General features: G+C 35.7%; 1 protein-coding gene across 1 annotated transcript; it reads right to left on the reverse strand.

Moving 5' to 3' along the window:
• Positions 1-3,726: 3,726 nt before the first annotated feature.
• On the reverse strand, positions 3,727-4,884 carry LOC148952338 (uncharacterized). The gene has a single exon (XM_089089179.1). It carries the CDS (start codon positions 4,882-4,884, stop codon positions 3,727-3,729), a length of 1,158 nt encoding a protein of 385 aa, XP_088945305.1.
• Positions 4,885-23,584: the final 18,700 nt, after the last annotated feature.

Genomic DNA, 23,584 nt, shown 5'->3' on the forward strand with positions numbered 1-23,584 from the left:
TTTTTATTGAATTTTGCTTTTTTTTATCTCTGGTTTTTTCCTAACTTACATAAGACATTCAACCGTATTATGCCTTTAGTAGTGGTGACTTTTCTGAAAGATCCGGTAAAAACTATGCTTCAGAACCGCCACTTTACCCAAAAGCCTATATTTTGTATCCCTAGCGTCGTTTTCTAAGAATTTCCAGATCTTTTAATAATTTCATGACATTCGCTTTTATCAGACGAGAAACGTATGAGACCTGCATGGTTTTAATCATATTTTGAAACATCGCTTGTCGGAGAAATCTCAATACCTAAGTACAAGCAAAGATAATTTTTTTTCTAAGAATTGTATTAAGTTGGTTTTTAATGTGTAATTTTAGTATCGAATTTCTTTCGGGGAAAAATCCAAGCGTACATGACCTACATAGGGATGCCCCCCACCCTAAGTCTGTTAGTACCAAACCAGTGCCTCTAAAATAAGAAAAGATTGTTCTTTCATCCGTAATTTGAGAGTTCTAACTTATTTTTCTTTCTTTTTTAAGTAGCCATAAAGTTCACACCATAGGATTGTGGAGTTTTCTATCTTTTTTTATAGCGCGAGCCTAAAAATTCAGGACAAAAAGGGCCAAAATGCCAGTGAATGAAAATTACAAAAGCAGCCAACAAATTTTGTTCGCCTCCCTACTTGCAGAAGCCGAAGTTAGTAGAGGTCGATATTGACATACGGGGCGTACAAGACCACGCACCCATTTCTAGACCAATCAGAGATGTTTCTAAGCACAATACATACGACTGGGAATCCATCTTTCCAAGAATTTAGCCTAGATTTACGCAATAGGCATATGATGGAAATCAAGTTACGCGATTCAATTTTTAATAAGACTTCACCTTCGAGCAACTTTATAAGTGTATTATACTTCTTGATTAATATAACAGTTCATTTTAAGCTTATTGAACAATTAGCGTCTGATAATATGGAGAATATTGAAGATATTGCTAAGCAATTATATGCTGTAAGTTTATTTTATAAATAATCAATTGAGACATTTCGGTATGAGGTATTTAATAATCTTTGTAGATATTTCGGTATTGTTGCATTATAGGGAGAATTCTTAAAAAGTCAAGTTTGGGTAATAAGGAAAAGGGATGAATAATATTTTAGAAACAAATTTGGGGTATACATATTTGCACATTGTGTGGGTCGGAGGGTAAAGCGTAGCATATATTAACTGTAACCCTGGTAGCATTTTTTCTTTGATCACATTAATTTATTGAGGTGTGTAGGCTAGTCTAACTAGCTAGCAATGAAAATATTGCTTGATGTAAACTTTAGACCTATAAGCTGAGGATGTGTGCGTGTTAACAATCTTATTTATCTAATTATTGGCCTATATGCCGAGACTGTGTTATCGAGCCTTTTATAACTTCATAGTCCTTGTTTCTAGAGTTTATAGCATTTTGAAGGTTATATGATGGAGTCTGTAGCCTAGCTAACATTGAAATTTATCCCCCATAATTTAAGATTATAGCCTTAATTATGTTTTTAGAAACATAATTTCTTTAATATCTACACGATTTTAATGCTTCTTTTTTGTATCATTCGTTTCTAAAGGCTTTTTCTGAATGAAATTAGGTACACAAGCTCTATATCCAACACACTAAAGAAGCGAAATTTGGCTAATGAAATAAAATAGGATGGAAATATAGTCTTAATTCCAGATTTTAGCCTTTTTCTTTTTTTTCAGTGACCTAGATTTTTAGAAACATATTTGTTTGGTTTTTTCACTACGCCTTTCAATCTACATAAAAAAAATTATAATTTAATTGTTTTTAAGGACACTTTTGAACAATGCACTCCTCCTCCCGAAAAGAAGGCCCGGAACAAGGATGCAAACAAGACACAACATTCTGTTATTGTATATGCCCAACCTTCTACATCAACCTTAGAGGGCGAGAATGACATCACCTCCATTGGACGTCATTCCATTCAGGAAAGTGAGTCTATGGCCCCGCAAGATGTTATTAATGTTAGGTTCAACTTATTGATATTCCACAAAAATTGGCCAGCAATCACTAACGGCAAGTCCTTCCAAAGGAAATAAATCCTTTTTAACACTAATATTACTATACAGTGATTTAATCTCCATCGATAAACAGGTGTAATTATTGAATTCTTTGAACTGCATACGGCTTTTGCTAAATTCTTATGAATGAGGTTAGCAAAGGTTCCACTGAAAAAGAAGCTTTATATTTCAGTCATAATTTCTGCAGTTAACCATATGAATTGTGAGATGGGGAATGGGAAATATTTCGATGGAAAAAGATATTTTTTTATTCCAGTCTCTTTATTATTCGGTAAATCATTCGGGATGGAAAAGTTAATTTTTGTTTCTTCATAACTTTTCAAATTGTATACTAACAAATCATGCTTGGAACACTCCATACCAAGACCGCATCTACCTCTTACTCAAACAACCAATGCCGATGCATTATATGCATTTAATAAGTGCCGTGCAGGAAAACGGATATTTCAATTGTCGGAGTGGTTGATATTTGGTGCTCAAAACAAACAAGAGTTAAATAAAACACTTCTAAAACGATTTACATCACCTGTTTTTCAGCTATTCGACCTAAATAGCAAAGTAATTTGCTACAAACTAATGAATAAAAAAATCATCTGAAAAGTATCGCTTGTGTGGGTCTTCTGAGTATTGCAATGCAAACAAATGTGTATGTTTATATGTAATTAGAAAAGTCAAAAAGTTGAATTTGGGGGAAAAAAAAACATGATACACACGCATTGAATTTAAAGACCATGATATAATTCTGAAGCAGAATGATAAATTCATATATTATGAAAACATACTGCTGTTTCTCAAGTAAACGTATAAACTGTTTTATTAACGAGTGGTTTATCTTGTCTCTACATACATCATAAAAACAGCTTTCTACCAGAATGAGTTCTGTTCAATGACAGGAGATGACCTGAAAGGGATAGGCCAACCTTTAAGCATACAGACATGAAAAAATATGATGTTAGGTCAGTTAAATTCAGAGAAGAAAAATATAGAACACATTTTTTACCTGTAGAAGCAGTAAGATGTCATTAGAGAAAAAATAAAAAAGAGAAAGAGCTGGGTTCCAGCTAATTTCTGGATTTAATAACCTTAATAACCGAACTGCATAACTTTCTGGATTACTGCTTAGCTTTATATTAGCATTTCGCTTTTGCGTATATTTTTTGACTCACATAAAAATAGGGTTATTTAGGAACTTTGAAAATTTGCTATTTTCTTTATAGGTTAGAACGAATGACATATCGTCACTACCTTCTCCTCCTCCTGTGCCACAAGAATTACATGATCTCATTGAGGGGAAAGCTTTAATATTGTTGTTGTTGTTTAGTTGACGTTTGAGTGACTCAACCGCTCTTTTACGTGCGATCGTTTATTAAATCTTGGGCTCTAAATGGAGCCATGTCACTTTGAATCACACAAATATATGTTTGGCACAGGCCACGTCAACACTTAAGTATCATGGGGTTGCACTAAGACGTTGTACAGAGTGTTCATATTTAAAGCACTGACACCTTTTTAAACATCATATTCTGCTATGGTCAAGTAACATATCTAAAAAAAAAAAAAAAAAAAAAACACTTTTAAACTACAAATATTATAGAAGATTATGCAGATTAAAATTTTTTAATATACTTAGTCAATAATGATATAATCTTTCTATGGGCTCACTTAGGGGACTTAGCATGACCAAGGATTGCTCTCATTGTAAATGCACTGAAATACTTTAAAATTAAACTTCTAAATACATTTCTTTGTACATCATATTTCCTACACTTCATAAGGATATGTTTAACATCATCATACTCATTACAAATATAACAGTACGGAGAGTCAGCTCTGCCCCACTTATGCAAAACTGAACGGGTTTTGGCATGGCCTGTCCTTAATCTGAAAATAATAGCAGCAACAAATCTAATATCGTGTACTAGCCCATCAGGTGGTGGCCTATAATCATAAAGCTCTAAAATTGGGTTTACACAATTTCTAATGTACTCATTTCTCTCCCTATCACATAATACATTATAAATACATGTTTTATATTCACTTTGTGTGGGTTTTACAAATACACTCTGGCCATTTAAAATACCCCACTTAGCCATATTATCAGCAGATTCATTTCCAGCAATTCCAACATGTGCTGGGACCCATACCAAAAGTATATCATTCCCCATACATTCTAATGACCTAACAATTTGATGAATACTATAAACTATCTCATGGCTAGGGTCATGTTCATTCATCAGGTACTTAAGGGCTGATGCAGAGTCAGAACAAATTATCCATCTATGTGCATGTCCATATGACTTTATAAAATCTAAAGCTTTATACAATGCTATCATCTCAATTGAAAAAATAGATAGGCTACTTGGTAACTTTAAACTATATGAAATTGACATACTGGGAATCACTACTGCGCAACCAGCACCCTCTTCTGACTTGGATCCATCAGTAAAAATTTGTATATGGTCTCTTAAATGGTCAGTCTGTCTAAACCAGTCCTGTTTTAAAGTCATTTTATCCTCATTACCACGGTCAGTCATAGGGAAGTACACATTATCCTTTATTTCACATGGTTTATTTAATACACTATCCTCAAAGGCAATCTCATTAATTGGTGTTATATTTGGGCACTCAGTAGAAAGTAAATTGATAAATCTATAGAAAGCAGGAATATTCCTGGTCTTAAATCTAATATCTCTATTGTAATTTCTTATTATTTCTATGTTAATAAGATCATCATCTAGACTAGCCTTCTTAGCGAAATACTTCACAAGTAACTTATCACGTCGTAATGTAAGGGTATTCACCCCCAACTCAATCATCATTGCAGGAACAAAGGTACTATTTAGGCAGCCTAAGGATCGCCTAAGAGCACTATGATAAGCTACATCTAACTTTTTTTAATTCTTCTTGCTAGTATCACCATATATAAATCTACCATAATCAAACTTACTAATAATAACAGCCTTTATAATTTTACTAAAGCTTTAATTGAACCACCAAGAGAGTTTTGTGACAATCAGGTCACTGAAACATCGGTTGTTGACGATACAGATCTTGAACGATATATTAAATTCTTATGGTAGTGTTATGGTAGTGAGAATTTAGACGATAAACCTTTTTACATTATTGATGACCCCGAATGGTCAGATAACTCTTTAAGACAATATTTTAGTGATGTTAATAATTCTTTTGATGTGGTCCCTGGCACAGTTGAATAAGGCAAAGAAGTTAGTTATGTCCAACCAGATCAAGGTATGTTAGAGGGCGATTTGGGTCGGCTAAGCCCTAACACTTCACAAACTTTAAATTATTTTAGGAAAGAGTTAAATGAGATCCCTCCCCCCACAGACTTAACGAACATAACCGCATTTCAACCAAATTTAATGGGAGAAGAAGAAAATAAAATTGCTTGGGCTGATTCACATAGTCCTAACATGCTCGAGGCTATGTTAAGCGAACTGGGGGATTTCACTCCACGCACCAACCCTAATGTTGAGGTTGAACAGAGTGGAGGGGGTGGTAGTGGTGACGGTGATATACAAATCTTCCCAACACTACCAGAATTTCAGCTAACAAATTCTGTCTTGAATGAAGCAGATGTTTCTACAGCAATATTTGGGGATCCGGGCAATTTTACGAATTAGAAATTTTAAGATTACGCTTATACAAAGTGATGAAATCACGTTAGACTGCGAGGCTAAACTAACAGATGTGAACGATCTACAAAATTCAAATCGTATCAAAGAGCATCAAGCTATTGCAGTTTCCTATGCTCACGCTCAAAGGGACGCCAGTAACACTATGCTCCTGTTAAAAATAGTTGATACATACGAGGAAAATGTTTGAATCGTCACAGCATTGACTAAATTAATGGTCAAAGCGAATGAAAGTAAAAGTATATAAAAATGAAAAAAGTAATTAATTGAAAAAAAAATACATAAAAAAATAGCCTATCCTACTTACAAAAACTAAGATATGAAGTACCAGCATTCAGTTCTGTTGAGCAATCCTGAAGCATTGGACAGATATTTTTTTACAATATGTTTGTAAATATGAAGCAGATGTTTCTACAGCAATATTTGGGGATCCGGGCAATTTTACGAATTAGAAATTTTAAGATTACGCTTATACAAAGTGATGAAATCAGTTTAGACTGCGAGGCTAAACTAACAGATGTGAACGATCTACAAAATTCAAATCGTATCAAAGAGCATCAAGCTATTCCAGTTTCCTATGCTCACGCTCAAAGGGACGCCAGTAACACTATGCTCCTTTTAAAAATAGTTGATACATACGAGGAAAATGTTTGAATCGTCACAGCATTGACTAAATTAATGGTCAAAGCGAATAAGGCAATCTCCCGGTTGTGACATACACATTGTCCCATGATTCTTTTATCCGAGGATCACTTGGCAATTAAAATAAGACAATATGCTGGGTATGTAAGGTGGAATTTGAAGAGGTGACTAAGGAGAAAAAGGACTAAGGGGAAAGGGAATAGTCCATGGCTATGATCTTTTATGGCAGGAAATATCATCAGAGTAACTTTCGTGGCGTAGCACATCAATCGTGCAATGTTAACGTAAGTCAACAATACTTTATACCGGTTTTTATCCACAATTCAAATTATGAATTGAAATTTATTTTACCTGCATTGGCACGTATGCACAGGGAGGAAGTTGCAGATAGCCCATGGGTAGAAAACTCAGTTACATATACTATTATACCAAAATCAGCAGAGAAGTTGTTGCTTTTAGAATTCAAGTGGAAAACATTGGATAATGGGCATCTTTGCTGGAATAAAATCCGTGTTTTAGGATCATGTAGTTTTTTCCCAAATCTCTTAGCCAATTAATTCCAGTGCAGAAAAGTGACAATTTTGATAGTTTCCCTCTGTTTAAACAACTCTTTCCTGACAATTAAATATATGGTTTACTAACTTGTAAAGGAATATATGCGTATGATTATTACAACTTTAGCGTGAGTTTAAATGAAGAGAAACTTCCCCCCATTGAAGCATTTTATAATTCACTTGACAATAGTCAGTGCACTGCCGATGACTATGAATTTGCGCAGAGGGTTTGGGCTAAGGGGGACTGTAAAAATGGTTAGAACTAATGTAAAATGTACTTGGCAAGGGATGTGTTAACTCTTTTTAGATATTGACTGCCAGAACACAGACCAAATCTATTCAGAATTTGGCTCGGACATTGGATATTATTTTTTAACTCCACACCGGGTGATGGATTTAATTCTAAAAATCAGTAGGGAAGAAATAGGTTTGATCACCTATGTAGATCAACATTTATTTGTAGAAATATCTATGAGGGAGATATGTTTTTCACCGGGACCGTGTCAGGAAAACTGATCCAAATGGGCAGAACTCTGTCGACGGTGTAAAGTCCAGTGCTGTTTTTCAATATATGAATTCTCTATACCCCTTGGCAGTGTCTCACTACAGTTTCCCATGTGGCAATTACAAATGGCTTAAAATCCTAGTGCCATAGATTATCCCGACATTCACACTGTCGAGGAAAATGGTGCCCGAGGATGTTTTTTTTTAAATTTACGGTCACATACCAATGGATCTCCACGACTCCGTAAGGGATTTTGTTTTTCCGTTTGTAAATAGGACAGTGACCAAGGACTTTTTGAGTCCATACAATTTGTCTTTGGTCTAGGATATGGGCATGCATTGGACACCCTCTAAGCAGAAACAATATTTCTTTATTTCATCCTTCTTCCATATTTCATTGTATTTTCATTTCAAGTTTGTAATAGATACGCGGTTGTGTAATCCTAGATAGTTTCTTTAAGAATGTCTGGCTGGCGCCTGTGAAGCGACTTATAACAGCTTTTTCTAAACATTAAAAATTTAAAAATCAAAAAGGAATAATAGATTTTTTTGCTGTAATATAATTTTTTAGATTAATTTTTTAGATAATGATTAACTACATTTGCAAAAATAATAAAATATAATAAAGGTCATTGGACAATTTTGGGACCTTTATCAAGGAGGCACACTTGTGCCTCTATAAAGAGGCGACCCACCACAATGTTAAGCGATTTCAGGTCCTAGAGGTCGCAGAGAGACGGCGGTAATCGCATTTTGTAGCCCAAGCTCAAACTAAGAAACTTGCAAAATTTCATCCTCCTCCGACTTTATCTTCATGGGGTAAACTGGGCCGGAAGTTTGGACCCTCCCACCGCAGCCCCCCTTTAACGTTGTCCGATTGGGCTGAAATTTAGAGGTTAAGCTTTCCTAGGACCCGGGAGCTTATCCTCGAAATTTCAGCTCAATCCGATCCCTGTTTTCAAAAAACCAAATATAGCCACTTAAAATTCATCATCTCTTTTTTTTTATTAGCCACGCCTACAGGCCACAGTTGGCAACGGATCCGGGTGAATGAGGACTCATTCAAAGCAGAATTTGACCTGTTAGGGCCTTTTGATATTTTCAGACCGAAATTATCCCCCGAATTTACATTTACGAAAAACCTTGTTTTCCTATAATACCCATGTTAATTTTTCCCACCACAACCCCCCTTTAACGTTGTCTGATCGGGCTGAAATTTAGAGGATAAGCTTTCCTGGGACCTGGAAGCTTATTCTCGAAATTTCAGCTCAATCTGATCATTCCTTCCCTGTTTTCCAAAAACCAAATATCAAGTTTTTTGGGAATTTGCTTGCGTCGAAAATAGCTTCCATATACTAAAAAAACAATTACCATTGTATCTGTATAGTCCAGCGGTTGATACTTCAGACTGTCAGGCGGAAAACTCTGGTTCGATTCACCATCAGAGCAAATTTTTATATACTGAATTTAGACTTTGAAAAGAAACTCAGTTTTTTTTTTAAATTATTTAAAAAAAATTACGTTTTCTAAAGAGTTTAAGAGGCTGAGCTACAAGGTCGACCCTTAAAACGCACAGGGATTAGGATGCACAGTTGGGGGGCTGTTAAAGAGGCTGAGTCACAAGTTCGAACCTTAAAACGTAGAGGGATTACGAGGCACCCTGTACGACGTGATTTGAGTATTCAGGAATTAAAAGTCTTAACACAAGAATGTTCAAGAGCGGGGGTTTGGGGGCGGCAGCCCCCCAACTTTAACTCCCGACACGATCAGCTAACAGTTAGTCAAGCAATAATAAGTAATAAACTGTACAAAAGCGTGCAGAAATTATTTGAAAAAAAACTACGTTTTCAAAGAGTTAAAGAGGCTGAGTTACAAGGTCGAACCTTAAAACGTACAGGGATTAGGAGGCACAGTTGGGGGGCTACCGCCCTCCAAACCCCCCGCTTTCGCAGCCTTTAAATATAAAAAAATTTCTTTAAACTGAAAGTAAGGAGCGACATTAAAACTTAAAACGAACAGAAATTATTCCGTATATGAAAGAGGCTGTGCCCTCCTCAACGCCTCGCTCTTTACGCTAAAGTTTTATTGTTTAAAAAAGAGTTGTGAGAAAGTCAAACTTTAGCGTAAAGAGCGAGGCGTTGAGGAGGGCACCGCCTCTTTCATATACGGAATAATTTCTGTTCGTTTTAAGTTTTAATGTCGCTCCTTACTTTCAGTTTAAAGAAATTTTTTTTATATTTAAAGGCTGCGAAAGCGGGGGGTTTTGGGGGCGGTAGCCCCCCAACTGTGCCTCCTAATCCCTGTACGTTTTAAGGTTCGACCTTGTAACTCAGCCTCTTTAACTCTTTAGAAAACGTAGTTTTTTTCAAATAATTGAATAAAAGACGAAAGTCAGCATTATATGTATTTAAAAACACAAAAATAGACACTTATTTTCCGTTCTAAGCACTTCAAAACAACCACTTAGGAAGGCCATACTCAAACATGTTGATGACAAAGAATTTGTTAATCTAATACTTGAACTTTATTTAAATTTAACCGAGGGCAATGTACAGTTGCCAGAAGGTGTAAGACAACAGACAAAGCAACATCGTTCCACTGTACGTGCCCTGCCTTGCAAAAACAAAGGAAAATATTTTAAAAGAAAACCTCTCCTTCATGTGGGCGGTAACCTTTTTACACTTTTATTGCCAATAACCGCACGACTTGTAAACAGTTTTCTCTAGATGGCTAAACCCTACAAATTGACCCCAATAAAACTCGTCCTTTTACCAATCTAGCCCTTTGAGGACGATCTAAGCAAATTCAATAATGATGAAAACATAGCCAATGATAAAAAGCTAGTTTCACTTTGAGATGCACTTCGTCACGTGGAGAAACATAAACCCTATCGAGAGAGACCCGTCAATGTAAGTTTCATTGATCCCCCCTCCAAAAAAAGAAACATCTCTTCAAGATTCTGCAACAACAACTGCAACAACACAATCAAAGGAGAAGGAACTGAATTCAATAATGACAACTATTGGAAACCTACTGCCACACACATATCGTGAACAGAGTAAAAGAGTATTACCATATCTCATGTTGAAAAGTAATGATAGTCAATTTCAAGTCAATAGTACAGGAAAACAAATGATAATTCAGAGAAAAAGTTAAAATCTACTTGATTTCATTTTTGATATGGTTACAAATCATTTGACTTTTATCATTTGACGATAATCTATATAGCTTCCTAAATACATCAAACTTCCCTAAAAGTCTCACTGGCAATAAATAAATTCTAAAGAAATTAAAGGAATATAGAAGTTCCAGTCCTCTAACAGCGAAACCAACAACATCATTTAAAAAAGAAGAAGAATTAGATTTTAAATCAATCTTGGAAAATACTAGCACTCCTAGCAGTAGTAGCAGCAATGATTTGATAACACCGACGGTGGTTGCTAGACAAAAGCAAAGACGTATTGATATCAACTCATCATCACAACAACCACCCTCTAGTATGCAAAACGATTGTTGTTGTTTTTTGTACAGACAAAAGCAAAGACGTATTGATATCAACTCATCATCACAACAACGACCCTCCAGAATGCAAAAGGATTGTTGTTGTTTTTTCTCGTTTGTTGTTTTTTTCATTGAGATTTTTCTCTTTGTTGGTTTTTGTCATGGCTGGCCAGTTCGGCTTAGGATCTTTCATCCCTGTAAACACTTCTTATTTGGAACTCTGTCAGTTAACACTAAGAACTGGATTAGGTGATCCTCTAGCAATATCAAAAGGTCTGTGATTACTAGTCATTTTTGACCCATCGTTGTCAGTGTTCAATAACAAGATGTATAATAGAAAAGTGGTATTCGTTTGTCCTGATATTGACTGCTATGTTGCTATTCTTGGTCCAAGACAACTGAGAAATGGAATGGATTATTACAAAGGTCATTCATCAATGTCTGGCTATGGTTTTGGCAGTTGGTTTGCTAAGCTGTTTCGCTCTGCACCACCCCTTGCTAAAAAATATATTGTGCCGGCTGCAACAGATCTTGTATCCTCAACACTATATGAATGGGGCTCTGGCAAGAATTTAAAAAAAGTGCTTCGAAAATCTTTGGTCTTGTGCACGAACCTTTGGCGAGCAATTGAAAACTCGACAAAATGGAAAAATTTAAAAAGACTGAGAAACAGTGCATCACTCAACAGTCTCGACTGTGGTCAGAAACGAAAGACATCACTCTTGTCAAAGAAAGGAAAGTAAAAACAACCACTACAATAAGCAGAAGAAGAAGAAGCCCAAGGAAGAAAATTGTCAGATCGAAACAGGATTTCTTTTCATAGACTGAACAATGGCATTTCTACAGCATAAGGATTCCCATCCTTTAATCACTTCATCTTTAAATCTGTCCAATGCAGAAAATGTTTATGTGAGCGTAAAAGATGGATACTATGAACAATTATATCCACAACAACCGCTCTCCGATAATATCCACTTTCAAATTTATTCCAGTGAAGATTAATTTATGGACATGTCTTTGACCTTTATAGATTTACATGTGATAGTCAAGAAACACGACAACAGAATGCCAATTCTTGCTGATGGAATATCCTATGAAAATTGCATATTATATAATTTTTTTCGACAAATCAGTGTCTACATAAATGTAACACTGGTGAGCACTAGCAACAATCTCTCAAATTATATGAGCTATTAGCAGTCCATGTTGATGACACCAAAGTCATACAAGGAATTGAGAGGTTCCTCCAGTGGATATGAATATATTACAGATACTGATAGTAAAGGTGCACTTAAAAATACTACAACTAGTGAATTAAATCTAGTGGGAAAATATATCATGAGATATTTAATATACCCCAATGGCTACCACCAAATATTAAAGTGGATATAAAATTGACGCTTGCTCCATCCAATTTCATTTTACGAAAAAAACTTCCTGCCAATCCTGATGTAATTCTCTCTCTCACTTCGGCAATACTTTATATACGAAAGCAGCAGGTTATGAGTTCTGTTGCTTTGGCAGTGGAGAAACTGAGAGCCAGAAGAAATAATATTTAACTACTTGTTCCTCATACAATCATCAATCAACGTCATATTGCCCCAGGCTCGTGCACCTTCACCGACTCATCCATTATCAACGGTGAAATTCCATCAAAATTAGCATTGGCATTTGTAAAAAGTGCTTGTGTAATAGGATCTTGGACAGGTGCCCCGCATAAATTTGAGATGTTTGGACTTTCATCTCTTGTATGGAGTCATATATGGTTTGTATGGGTATATAGATAGATAGATAGATCGTTTATTTCAAAAAGCCCAAGAGCCATATTCACACAAAAAATATGAAAATAGAAAAATTACAACAGAGCAAATTACAAACACACATTAACATGAATACATAGCGAAAAATACCTTCTAGTAAAATACCAAAAAAAATAACTTTAATTCCATATAATTAATAATAATTAATTGTAAAAACATTTCCTTCTTTTTAATCCCTTCTCTATGTACGCACCAATACGAAATATTGTGGTTGGATACTACTTTGTAAGATATTTGGAAGCAGCAAAACAATCCCATGTAAGTAATTTTCCCTTAAATCAGAGAGCACCGGGCACTTTCGGAGAAAATGGTCCAAATCTTCGTCCTCGTCCCTACAAAGAGGACACACATACCGACCATCAGGATGTACTATCCCCCTGTCGAACACCATTTGTCTGCTCTGGATTGGAAGGCAATTCGCCCTAAGCTGAATCCATCGATATAAAATCATAGCCGGTAAATTGAATTTAAAATAAATTTCCTCTCCAAAACTAGGTTTAACCTTAGTATAATGATTCAATGTAGCAGAATTTAAAACAAGCCCTTGCAAGTACTGAATTTCTCGACCCTCTAAGATAAATCGTACCTGGCTTACTAAATTTGTTGGTAGATCAGGAGAACCAAGACCATCATTCCATAAGTAAGCCATTCTCACACTTTCTAGTAATGACCTAATTTGAGATGGCCACGACTTTTTCGAATTATAGCTCAACATTTTATAATAAGCAGCACTTACCAGTCTGTCTTCATTGCACTTAATGATCTTCAACCAAAATCTAAGCATCAAAATAGACCTACGTAGTTTTAACTAAAACAGGCCCATATCACCTTTCAGAACCTGTGAATGAGTTGTCTGATGTAATCCAAATAGTCTTTTATAATACTGGAGCTGGAGGGACTCCAACTTCTGTGCCGCTTCTCCGCCCCAAATCTCCTCTCCATACTCTAATACTGGTAAAATTTTTGTATTAAATATTCTTTTGTGCACTTTTAGGTTTTTAATTCCCATTATCGTCAGATTTCTAAAAATTGCAGACATGGCCACTTTGCCTATTTTAATTAGTTCATCAACATGACTCTTTAAACTTCCATTTTCCAATAAAACAAATCCTAAATATTTTATTCTTTTACTTACTTTAATTTCTTTATTACTATATTTAAATTTACAATTATTACCGCCACTTGTTTTCCTTTTTTTAAAATAACAACTTCACTCTTTTCAACATTCAGCCTTAGTTTTTTCATCTGCAAATAATCATCTATAAGACTAAAAAGCGTCTGCAGATCTTGCGGTGTGCTAGCCACCAAGGCAATATCATCTGCAAATAAGAGTAGTGATAGTTTATGGGTCCCTAGACTAACATTCGGAGCCCATCTATTCTCTAGATAATCAACAACATCATTTATAAAAATGTTAAACAATTTAGGAGAAAGAGTGCTGCCTTGTTTTACACCCAGCTTAATATTAAAAAACCTAGAAAACCTGTTACCAACTAACATGATTCCACTCACACAAATATACATACTCACTATCAACCTCACAAACAAATGAGGGAGGCCAATTCTAAACAGGGCATCCTTTAATAGCTCTCTGTCGACACTGTCAAACGCCTTGTGGAGGTCCAGAAATCCCACATAAAGACAAGTTTTTCCCTTTCCGTATTTATCAATTAATGCCTTTAAAATAAATATTGTATCTACCGTCCCGTACCCTGTTCTGAAACCTCCTTGTTGTTCATGTAATATATTATTTTTATATAACCATTTAGAAAGCCTTGTATCTAGTATTTTCTCCATTATCTTACTTAAAGCAGGGACTCGCGCTATTAAACTATATTTCATTTGAAACCTAGGTTTTTCTCTCATGAAAAGTAGCATAAGCACGTATCTCGACCACTCACTTGGCCATTGTGCTGAATTTTGCACACTATCACAAATGAAAACGATTACCTAAATAAAAATTGAAAGAAAATTCTTATATAATGTTATTGGTACACTATAAACACCCGCAGCCGAACCTCCTTTTAAATTCTTGAATACAAACTTGACCTCATCATTATTCACTTCCCCTACTAAATCATAATCATGTTCCTTCATGGGATAAACAACCATCTCTGTGGTATGTGTTACCTCTTGTAATTCTGCGCAATCACCTTCCATGCTTTCTAGGTAATCAGGCCATGAGTTAGCGTCTGGAGCCACCTGTGTCTTTCCTTTTTCATTTCCAATATCATTCCTTATATAACCCCAAAATTTCTTAAAATCTTTATTTCTAAAATAATTTGCAATATCCAGTTTCTTCTTAATCTCAAACTCTTTTTTTCCTTTTAATTAACCTTTTGTAATCTCTTCTTTTATCTTTATATTCGGCTAATCTTAAACTTTGCTCTTCAGGTTTATCACATTCTTTTAAAAGATTCAATAAATATCCGACCTTTTCTTTCATTAACTTACACTCCAAATCAAAATATCGCTCGTTTTTATTTTCATTTTTATTCAGATTACACGATGCTGAACAACTGCAAATTATTTCATTTAACTCCATAATTATACCTTGTATATCTTTCCATCTTCTTCTAACGCTTTCAATTTATTTGTTATATGCAACTTCATAAGCTCCCTTTTAAATTTTTCAAAATCATTATCATTTAAATCATATTTAATTCTTTTTCCTAAGCCCTCTAATCTAAGCTCCCCATTAGATGAATTTCTAACTCGAGGAACAACATCCTGAAGCTTCCCAGTGTTCAGCTCAAGCTTACTAGCTCTATGATCGGATCCAACTAAACCTAGTACATCAATACCAATCGATTCAGGTACAAATTTCGTATTAATCAGCGCATAATCTACAACACTTTGAGTTTGGCCCAAAAGGCAAGTTAACTCGCCCAAACCCTTATCATTTCCAAACCTTCCATTCTCAATGATCTGACCAAGTTCCCCGGAAAGCGCCAGGAGCTTTCTTCCCCAAACATTTATTTTTATTTTTTCATCCTTATTACTTCGCGGTATTCTACAAAAAATTGGGACCAAATCCCCTAAATCTGAGATTAATAAATCTGGAACCTCAACCTCAACGCCGGTATAAGCATTGAAATCCCCCATCAAAACGCACTCAAAATCACTATAACATTCTTGTATTAGCGACAATTCATCATCTAAAATTTCCCAAGTATTTTCTCGATTATAAGAACTATTTTGTGGAGGGATATACACAACACCCAAAATTAATCTCTTCCCACATTTAAAACAAATGCGCAGCCAAAGTAAATTTTCAGATCTACTATTAACTCTTTCATAACCATCAAAAGCTGATGATTTAATCAAAACCAAAATACCACCATAATGTCTATTATTTTTTGCTGGTTTACGCACAACCTGTTCAACCGAATACCCTTGGAGAGGTGATATAGGAGAATGATCGTTCCATGTTTCAATAAACGAAATCACATCAAACGAAAGTTATTCATCATACAAATAAGGCAACTTATCACATAGTCCTTGTATGTTCCATGACACTAAACTCAGTATATGGCTCTTAATTTCCTATGCGTCTGTGCTTTCTGTCATTGCATTAATATCACTAGCCATTTCTTGGAGATCCTCGTTCCTGGCCTCTGTCGAAGAAAAGGCAAAATGGTAATACTCACGACTGCGACTATTAATATCTGTTAGCACTCGCTGACTATTATCAACAAAATTACAGGAAAAACCACTGCGAGGTCTTCTGTTAAGTCCTTTTATGATTGTTATAAAAGGGACGCTTGTATAAACTTCAGAGAGGGCTCATTTGATTGGGCATTGAAAGTTCGAGCTCACTTTTTAAGATTCAAAAGAGATCCAAGGGTAACTAGCCCCCCCCTCACGCCTTTTTTTTCAAAACCAGCCCGATGAAAATTTTGGTTTAGCCAATTTTTTTAAAATTAGTTCAAAGGTCATATAAGAAAAACTTCTGTGTCGACGCAATCCCCCAGGGCCCGGGGCAGGCTGTGTAAGGAATGCTCTGGGGTATATATGGTTCTTATGGAAGGGGTGCTTGTATAGACGTCGGAGAGAGCTAATTTGATTGGAAATTGAATGTTCTCGTTCACTTTTTAAGAGTCAAAAGAGATCGGAAGGCAACTAGCCCTCCCCTCTATCCACGCTGTATTATCCTGAAACTTATCCCATAAAATTTTTGAGAGTACAATTTTTTTCAAAATTGTTCAAAGATCAAATAAAGAAAACCCCGGGGTCGACACAATCCTTCAGAGTCTGGGGTAGGCGTTGTAAGTTTTGCCTGGGGGGGCATATATAGTTGTCATGTAAGGGATGATCCTATAAACTTCAAAGAGGGCTCAGTTGATTGGAAATTGAAAGTTCTAGTTCAGTTTATAAGAGTCAAAAGAGATCAAAGGGCAACTATCCCCCACGCCCCTTTTCCCCCGAATTCATTCGATAAAAAATTTGAAATGGCTTTTTGTTAAAAATATTTCAAAGGTCAGATAAAAAATCCAGGGTCCACATAACCCCCCTTGGTCCGGGGAAACGTGTTGCAAGTTATGCCCTGGGGCATGCCCTTTTTTCCAAACCCATCCAAAGAAAGTTTTGGGATAGCCATTTTTTTAAATAGTTGAAAGGTCAGATAACAAAAACTCCAGTGTCATCAGCAAATTTTTTTAATTTTTGAATCGCTGTATATTATGACCTGAGGGGTATTTTATTTTTATCTTATACAGTTTATTTTTTCTTGATAGATTTTAAAAGTGATAAACTTATCAAAGGTTGTTTGGGTGAGGTTCTTTTCTGGTATGTAGCTTTAAATGGACAATGAAGATCCAGTTTCTCATTCAAAATTCGGTAAAGTTTGTCCAAGGACGTATTTGGGTCACTCTAATTAGTAACTTCACTCCAATCTACACCGCTAAGATTAGATCTCAGTCCATTCATATTTACTTGTGAGAAACTTCTCCTTTACATAGGATTTTTTTATTGGCTATCTATTGCGCTTTGAAATTAGACACTAAAATACAGTGATCAGATGTATCTTCCAGAGCCAAGAATGTAACCTCACAAGGATAAATTGCAGAAATGGTATCAATCAGAGAAAAAGAATCCCTGTCGGAATAAAACATACTGGTTTCACACCATGAGAAAGATTACATTTTAAAGAAAGGTAAAACTGAAAGACAAGTCGGCCAGTTCCCTACTGGCTTTATGGGAGACATCCTATAAGTCAATATTCGAAATCCTCAAGGATTTAAAATGGCATTTGGAGATTTGATATCACACTTAACATATTTTCAAATTTTTCAATAAAATATTTCATGGTAGATGAAGGAGGACGATCAATTACAGCATTTAAAAATTTATCATTGTTTGGTAAAAAAAACATTCAACAATACAGCTTTCGAAAATCATATCAATGTTCAGATATAATAATTCTTTTTCTTCCATGCCGGAATAATTATTAACAGGTAACAGGTCTAAGCCACCTTGCTTTTTCGAGTTCTGCTTACTTGAAAAATTGGAAATCGCAAATATCAATTTTGCCGAGTTTTCATCTAAAAATGTTTCACAAACTCCAAGAATATCCGTACCCGATTTAAATAAAAAAAATTCCGCTCCGCCATCCACAACAGTTACAAAAATATATTCTCCTCATATTTGGGTTCTTATGATCTATTTAATTAGAATTTTTTTTTTTTTGGGGGGGGGGGGGAATTAAAAAGAGTTTAAAATTTTATTATTATCATGGGCTAGGGGTATTTGGCATACATTACTAAAAACGGCAGATTTTGTTTTCGAATTCCTCCAACCTAGATGCAGGGATCAAATGTACTTGACTAACCATTATCGTTTATTGACCTCACGCCAAGTTGTACCCCCCGTGCCTCTCCCACAAAAAACTAAAAGCCCTAAAACTCACACAAAATTGGTTTATTCTCGTGGAATATACTTTGTCATTCAGATACTAGCCCCTTTAATGTTAAATCACATCGTTTCGGGAAAAAAGCAAAAAATTAATATACCACAAAAGAAAATATTTACTTCTCAGCTAAATAATGTTAATTGACCACACAAAGAAAAAATTCAATTTGACTCGGAACCAATCCATCCTTTCCTTCTCTCCAACTTCGTCGATATAGGATAGGATTGTTCGGACTACTGGAGGAATCCAAGCCTGAAATCCATTCTGCTTAAGTTCACTTTTCTTCTTCAGGAGGTATGAACGATTGTCTCGGACAGACTTGTTCATATCATTGGTTAAATACACTTTAGAGAATATCGGACAATTATCCATGCAGGCTTTTCCCGTAAAAGCTGGGCTGCGAAGTAGTTTGTTTGCTTGCAGAATTGGAAACTTATCTTTAAAGTCGTGGAGTTGGATTTTAGTGAAATTTTCATTTAATTCAATGACCAGGCATTCACATTGAATATATAATTTCCGCAATAGTTCATCAATTTTTCCACGCCCTCTTCTTTCAACAATCACTTTACGTTCCAGGCTATCATGTTACTTCGTCGCTCAAGATTTTCTAAGATCAGTACTTTATTTCTTAAGGTTTCAAGGCTGGGGTTACCATAAGACTGGTTCACTGATAGTTGGAGATCCATAACTTCATTCTGTATTTTAGTGATTGTGTCATCATGAACTTTTTTGGAACTTTCCAAATTTTGGGTCCTAGATGATGGATTACTTATCTCACCTCTGATTTCTGGCATTTCACTTCTCAGTTCTTGTATTTCTGCTCGAACTTTTGTCACAGATAATAATATTTGTTTAATATTTGTTACAAGGTTTTGAATTGATTCGTGCATCGTCGCACTATCAGTGGATTAACGGGTGGATACTAAATTCATATCTCTTTTCCAAGTTTTCCCCATTTAAGTTTTTACAACAACGCAAACACCAGCCTAGGAGACAATTACATTAATAGCAATTAGTTTATTACGTCAGAGCAGGTGTATAATTCACTTATATCCATTTATGCTGTTAGAAAAAATTAGCAAACACCAGACGAGGAGACAATCAGATGAATAAAAATTAGTTTATTACGTCAAAACAGGTGCATAATTCACTTATATTTCAACGAGCTCGCACGAAAACGATGTTATAGGGCAGAGAGTATTGAATGAACTGAGCCCTAATTGTTCAAATTGACCTTAGTCAATATTTACACAGGTTTATCTGGTTTACACACATGCCCTTTGTTTTCAATGTTGCTAGCATAGACATAGGAAATCTCGTTATGTATTGATTTCCAGCAAGAACAAAGGGATCCCGTTATATGTTCTAGACGTCTATTGATTTTCAACAGCATGATGCAAGAGAATGCAATTCCAATAACGGGTCAGGGAGAGGGTAGTTTTTGTTTTTACTCTTAGGGCCATAAAACCCAGTCTCAGACAATGAAACTCATCAGTCTTACATTCAAGATGAACAGTTCACCTAGAAATTTTAAAAAGGATATGATCCAAAGATACCAACAGATACACCTCTTTGCATATTAAGGGAGTGGTCCTCCTCCCCCCACCAAAAATAGAATGATACTAAACTCAAATAATAAGTGATACGATTCTCCATATGAAAATAACAGGCAAAACCCTACCCCCTCCTTCTATTGAACGGTTATCTCGGTGGTAAAATATTCTCATTTTTATCGTGAAATACATTTACCATCAAAATTTTCCCTGTAAAGCACTTTCAAGAATCTAAACTGGTTCCGACATGGCAGGTCGTTATACGATTACCATCTGTCAAGCTATGCGGGCTAAGCCTTTAATGATATTTCCCATTATAATTGGACGAAGAGAGTCTTTTTTGAATTGACTGATAATGGTTCTTACATCTGCAATTGTTTGGAAAATTAAATGGTTTAACCAGTTGAATTTTAATGTAAAATGGTTACATAAATGAAGGTGTTGATAATATTTTTTCCTTATAGTAAGTAAAAATAGGCAAACAAGTGTCATTTTGAGTATAATAATGAATTATTGTGTGAGACCCTCTCCTCCCCAACAAGCATGAGGGGGTACGTGGTCATTCTGAAGCCATATTTGTCGATTATGCACGGCACATTAAACTCGAAATTAAATAAAGGGGATATAGTGAAACTAGGAAAACTAAAAATTTATTCTTTATTTCAGAATGTTCTTCTATTTCCTTTAAACAGTGTTGCACAAAACTTTCGTTGCTCAACTGCAAAATAGGTGTGAAGAAAGGAATGTTTTTCTTTTACTGTAGCATATTAAGGAGTGAATAAAAGCAGAAATTTAATTAGGGAATACAAAATCCAGACGGTCAATGATACTCATAAATTCAACCTTTTCTGTCCGGCAAAAACTATTTTTGCCGTATTCAGTTACTATTAACACGGGTCACTTGCACCTAGCTAGATTGTTTGCTCATTTTTTGGTTTAATTGGATTCTATCAGTGGTGGTTCCAGGATTTTTTTAGAGGGGGGGGGGGCGAAATAGGTTGATCCGATAGACTTGTGTTAGGAGCAAGTTTAATTAACGCAAACTAGCGTTAATTAAGTAAATTAAACTACTTTAGACTATGTTAGGGGGGCACCCGCCCTCCTCACCCCCTGGATCTGCCACTGGGTTCTACATCTTTCTTTGAGAAACTAATTTTTTCATAATTTTCTTGTTTACCCTCGCGAATCTGGAAAACAGTCTTTCAGAGACTACTTCTAGGCTTAAACACGTTTGGAAAACAAACAATTTAGGTTGGAGAGGGAGAATTTTCTTTCACTGAAATAGAAGGAGTGGGGCAATGGGGATGAGTTAAATTTAAGTGGAGGGGAAAGGGTCAAATACATGTTGAAAACCATAATTTCAAGGCTCAAACTATTCGAAGAACAAAAGTTTTATCTTTATTTCAGGCGAACCCCGAAAAAAAGGCTCCCCACTTGAAGAAAGCGAGGACCTTAATCCCCCAAGCATTGCGACATCACTATTTTAAGCCCTATAGTAAGTTCAAATTATTTGACAAATCAGAAATATTTCTAGAAAAGCTTATTAAGTGTTTTACCCAAGGAGTACGAGCCTCAGATAGTAGAGCAATAAGAGAGTCCTTTGTTTGATGCTTCTGTTTGGAGGGGGAGGAGGAGGGTTTGAGTAATCCATATCCCAAATAAATAGGCTTTTTATCATGTTTTAGCGGTAAAAAACGGTACTGGTGCATAATGCAGACACTTTTATATACTGCAATGGAAACCAGTCACGAGAAACACGTTTTTCACGGGTTACTTCAAGACACAGCTATAGAGCAATACAATGCATAGTGTAGTTTTCATTGCGTGTACGATATTTAAACTGTTGTATTTTGGGGTTTAGGGGGTGAAAAAGGTACCTAGGTTAGGTTAGGTTACGTAATAATATATGCCATGCTTTACCCACCACCCCCGCTAATGTGAAAATATATAGCCCAAATTTATTTATAAACTATTATATATTTATCCTATTTTATTTCATTAGCATTAACCAAACTTAACTTCTTTAGCAGTATGTAAAAGTGTCCGCATTATGCAGCAGTACCATAAAAATATAATTTTTACGCGAGACAAGAGGATGAGACAAATTTGTCAGCATATTAGAATATTGAGGGTCCAAGTCTCACATAAAGTTTACAGGCTATTAAACAAAGCTCCTAGTTCTATGCTAATTTTGAGGTCCTAGTCTTCAAAGAAATAGCTAAAAAAACGCATTCTTTTCAGCTTAATAATGGGGAAATAGCAGGGAGTGTTGGGGCGGAACCCGGTCCAATGCTTCAGAGGGGTTTGAGAACCCTGGTCCTCAGAATAATCATATATTTCCTTTTAGTTTAATATGTTCCCTTTCAGGATGATACCATAATTGTTTCATAGGAAAATAAATTGCTATTCCTTTTATACATTCCCGAGTACGATTTGGAATGGATCAAACAGATACTGACCGATTTTTTTGGAGATGCACATACGGAAATCATTAGTAGCACCGCTCTGTAAGTAGAATTTTTTTAAGACTCGTAACTTCAAGGGGAACCTTGCAATAACAGGACTTTAGCTGTTTTTTTTGTTAAAGAAAAGCGAAGCGTAAGGGTCAGGATAGAGCAACTAGCCCTCATTTAAGGGATCATTTCTGATCATTACACTTTTAGCTAGTAGCAGGGCCTCAATAAATCCAAACAGAAACGTTGCCCCTCTTACGGAATAATTTTTGGCTGTCAAACTTTTAGCTTGTAGAAGGGCCTCTCTACGTCCAATCGGCCGCTCTGACCCCTCACAAAATATACAGATTAATGATATATTCTATTTCAGCCTAAGATAAATTCTTTCCCATGATGAAATCAAAGTGTTTCAAAGGGGTAATAAGTTTAGGTTTCAAAGGGCTATTATTTTATAGGGTCACCTACCAACATTATCACCTGCTCAAGGGGCCTACATTGAAGGAACCTATACTGTCGCCACCCAAACAATTCCGCAACAATTTGAATGTCACTACGAGACCCACAGAAAGTAAACCGGAGGGTTTTTTAAGTGCGTGGATGAACCCTATTAATGTAGCTTTCCCCAATTTGGATTTGAGTATGTTTGCGAAGGATGGTCTTTTTGGATTTTTGGATTGTCTTATTGAGCAAGTGCCACCTAGCAAGGTTGAGAGGGTAATAGAATACAAAGTGCCCACCCCAAACAGTGACCGTGATGAGGAGAGCAGGACAAAGTGATTCTGGTTCACCCCCTGTATTGCCTGATTTTTATTTAGCTGATTCCGTCTTGCGTAATATTTATGTTTTTGGAGCTGAGTTTGGAGATCCCTTTAACACACTTACTGCTGATAGTAATAATTCAGATCCGATTGACATAGTCCTCTCT

The sequence above is a fragment of the Artemia sp. Qi Xiang Cuo genome, chromosome 5 (genome assembly GCF_049724085.1).
Source record: "Artemia sp. Qi Xiang Cuo chromosome 5, ASM4972408v1, whole genome shotgun sequence".
Classification (NCBI taxonomy): Eukaryota; Metazoa; Arthropoda; class Branchiopoda; order Anostraca; family Artemiidae; genus Artemia; species Artemia sp. Qi Xiang Cuo.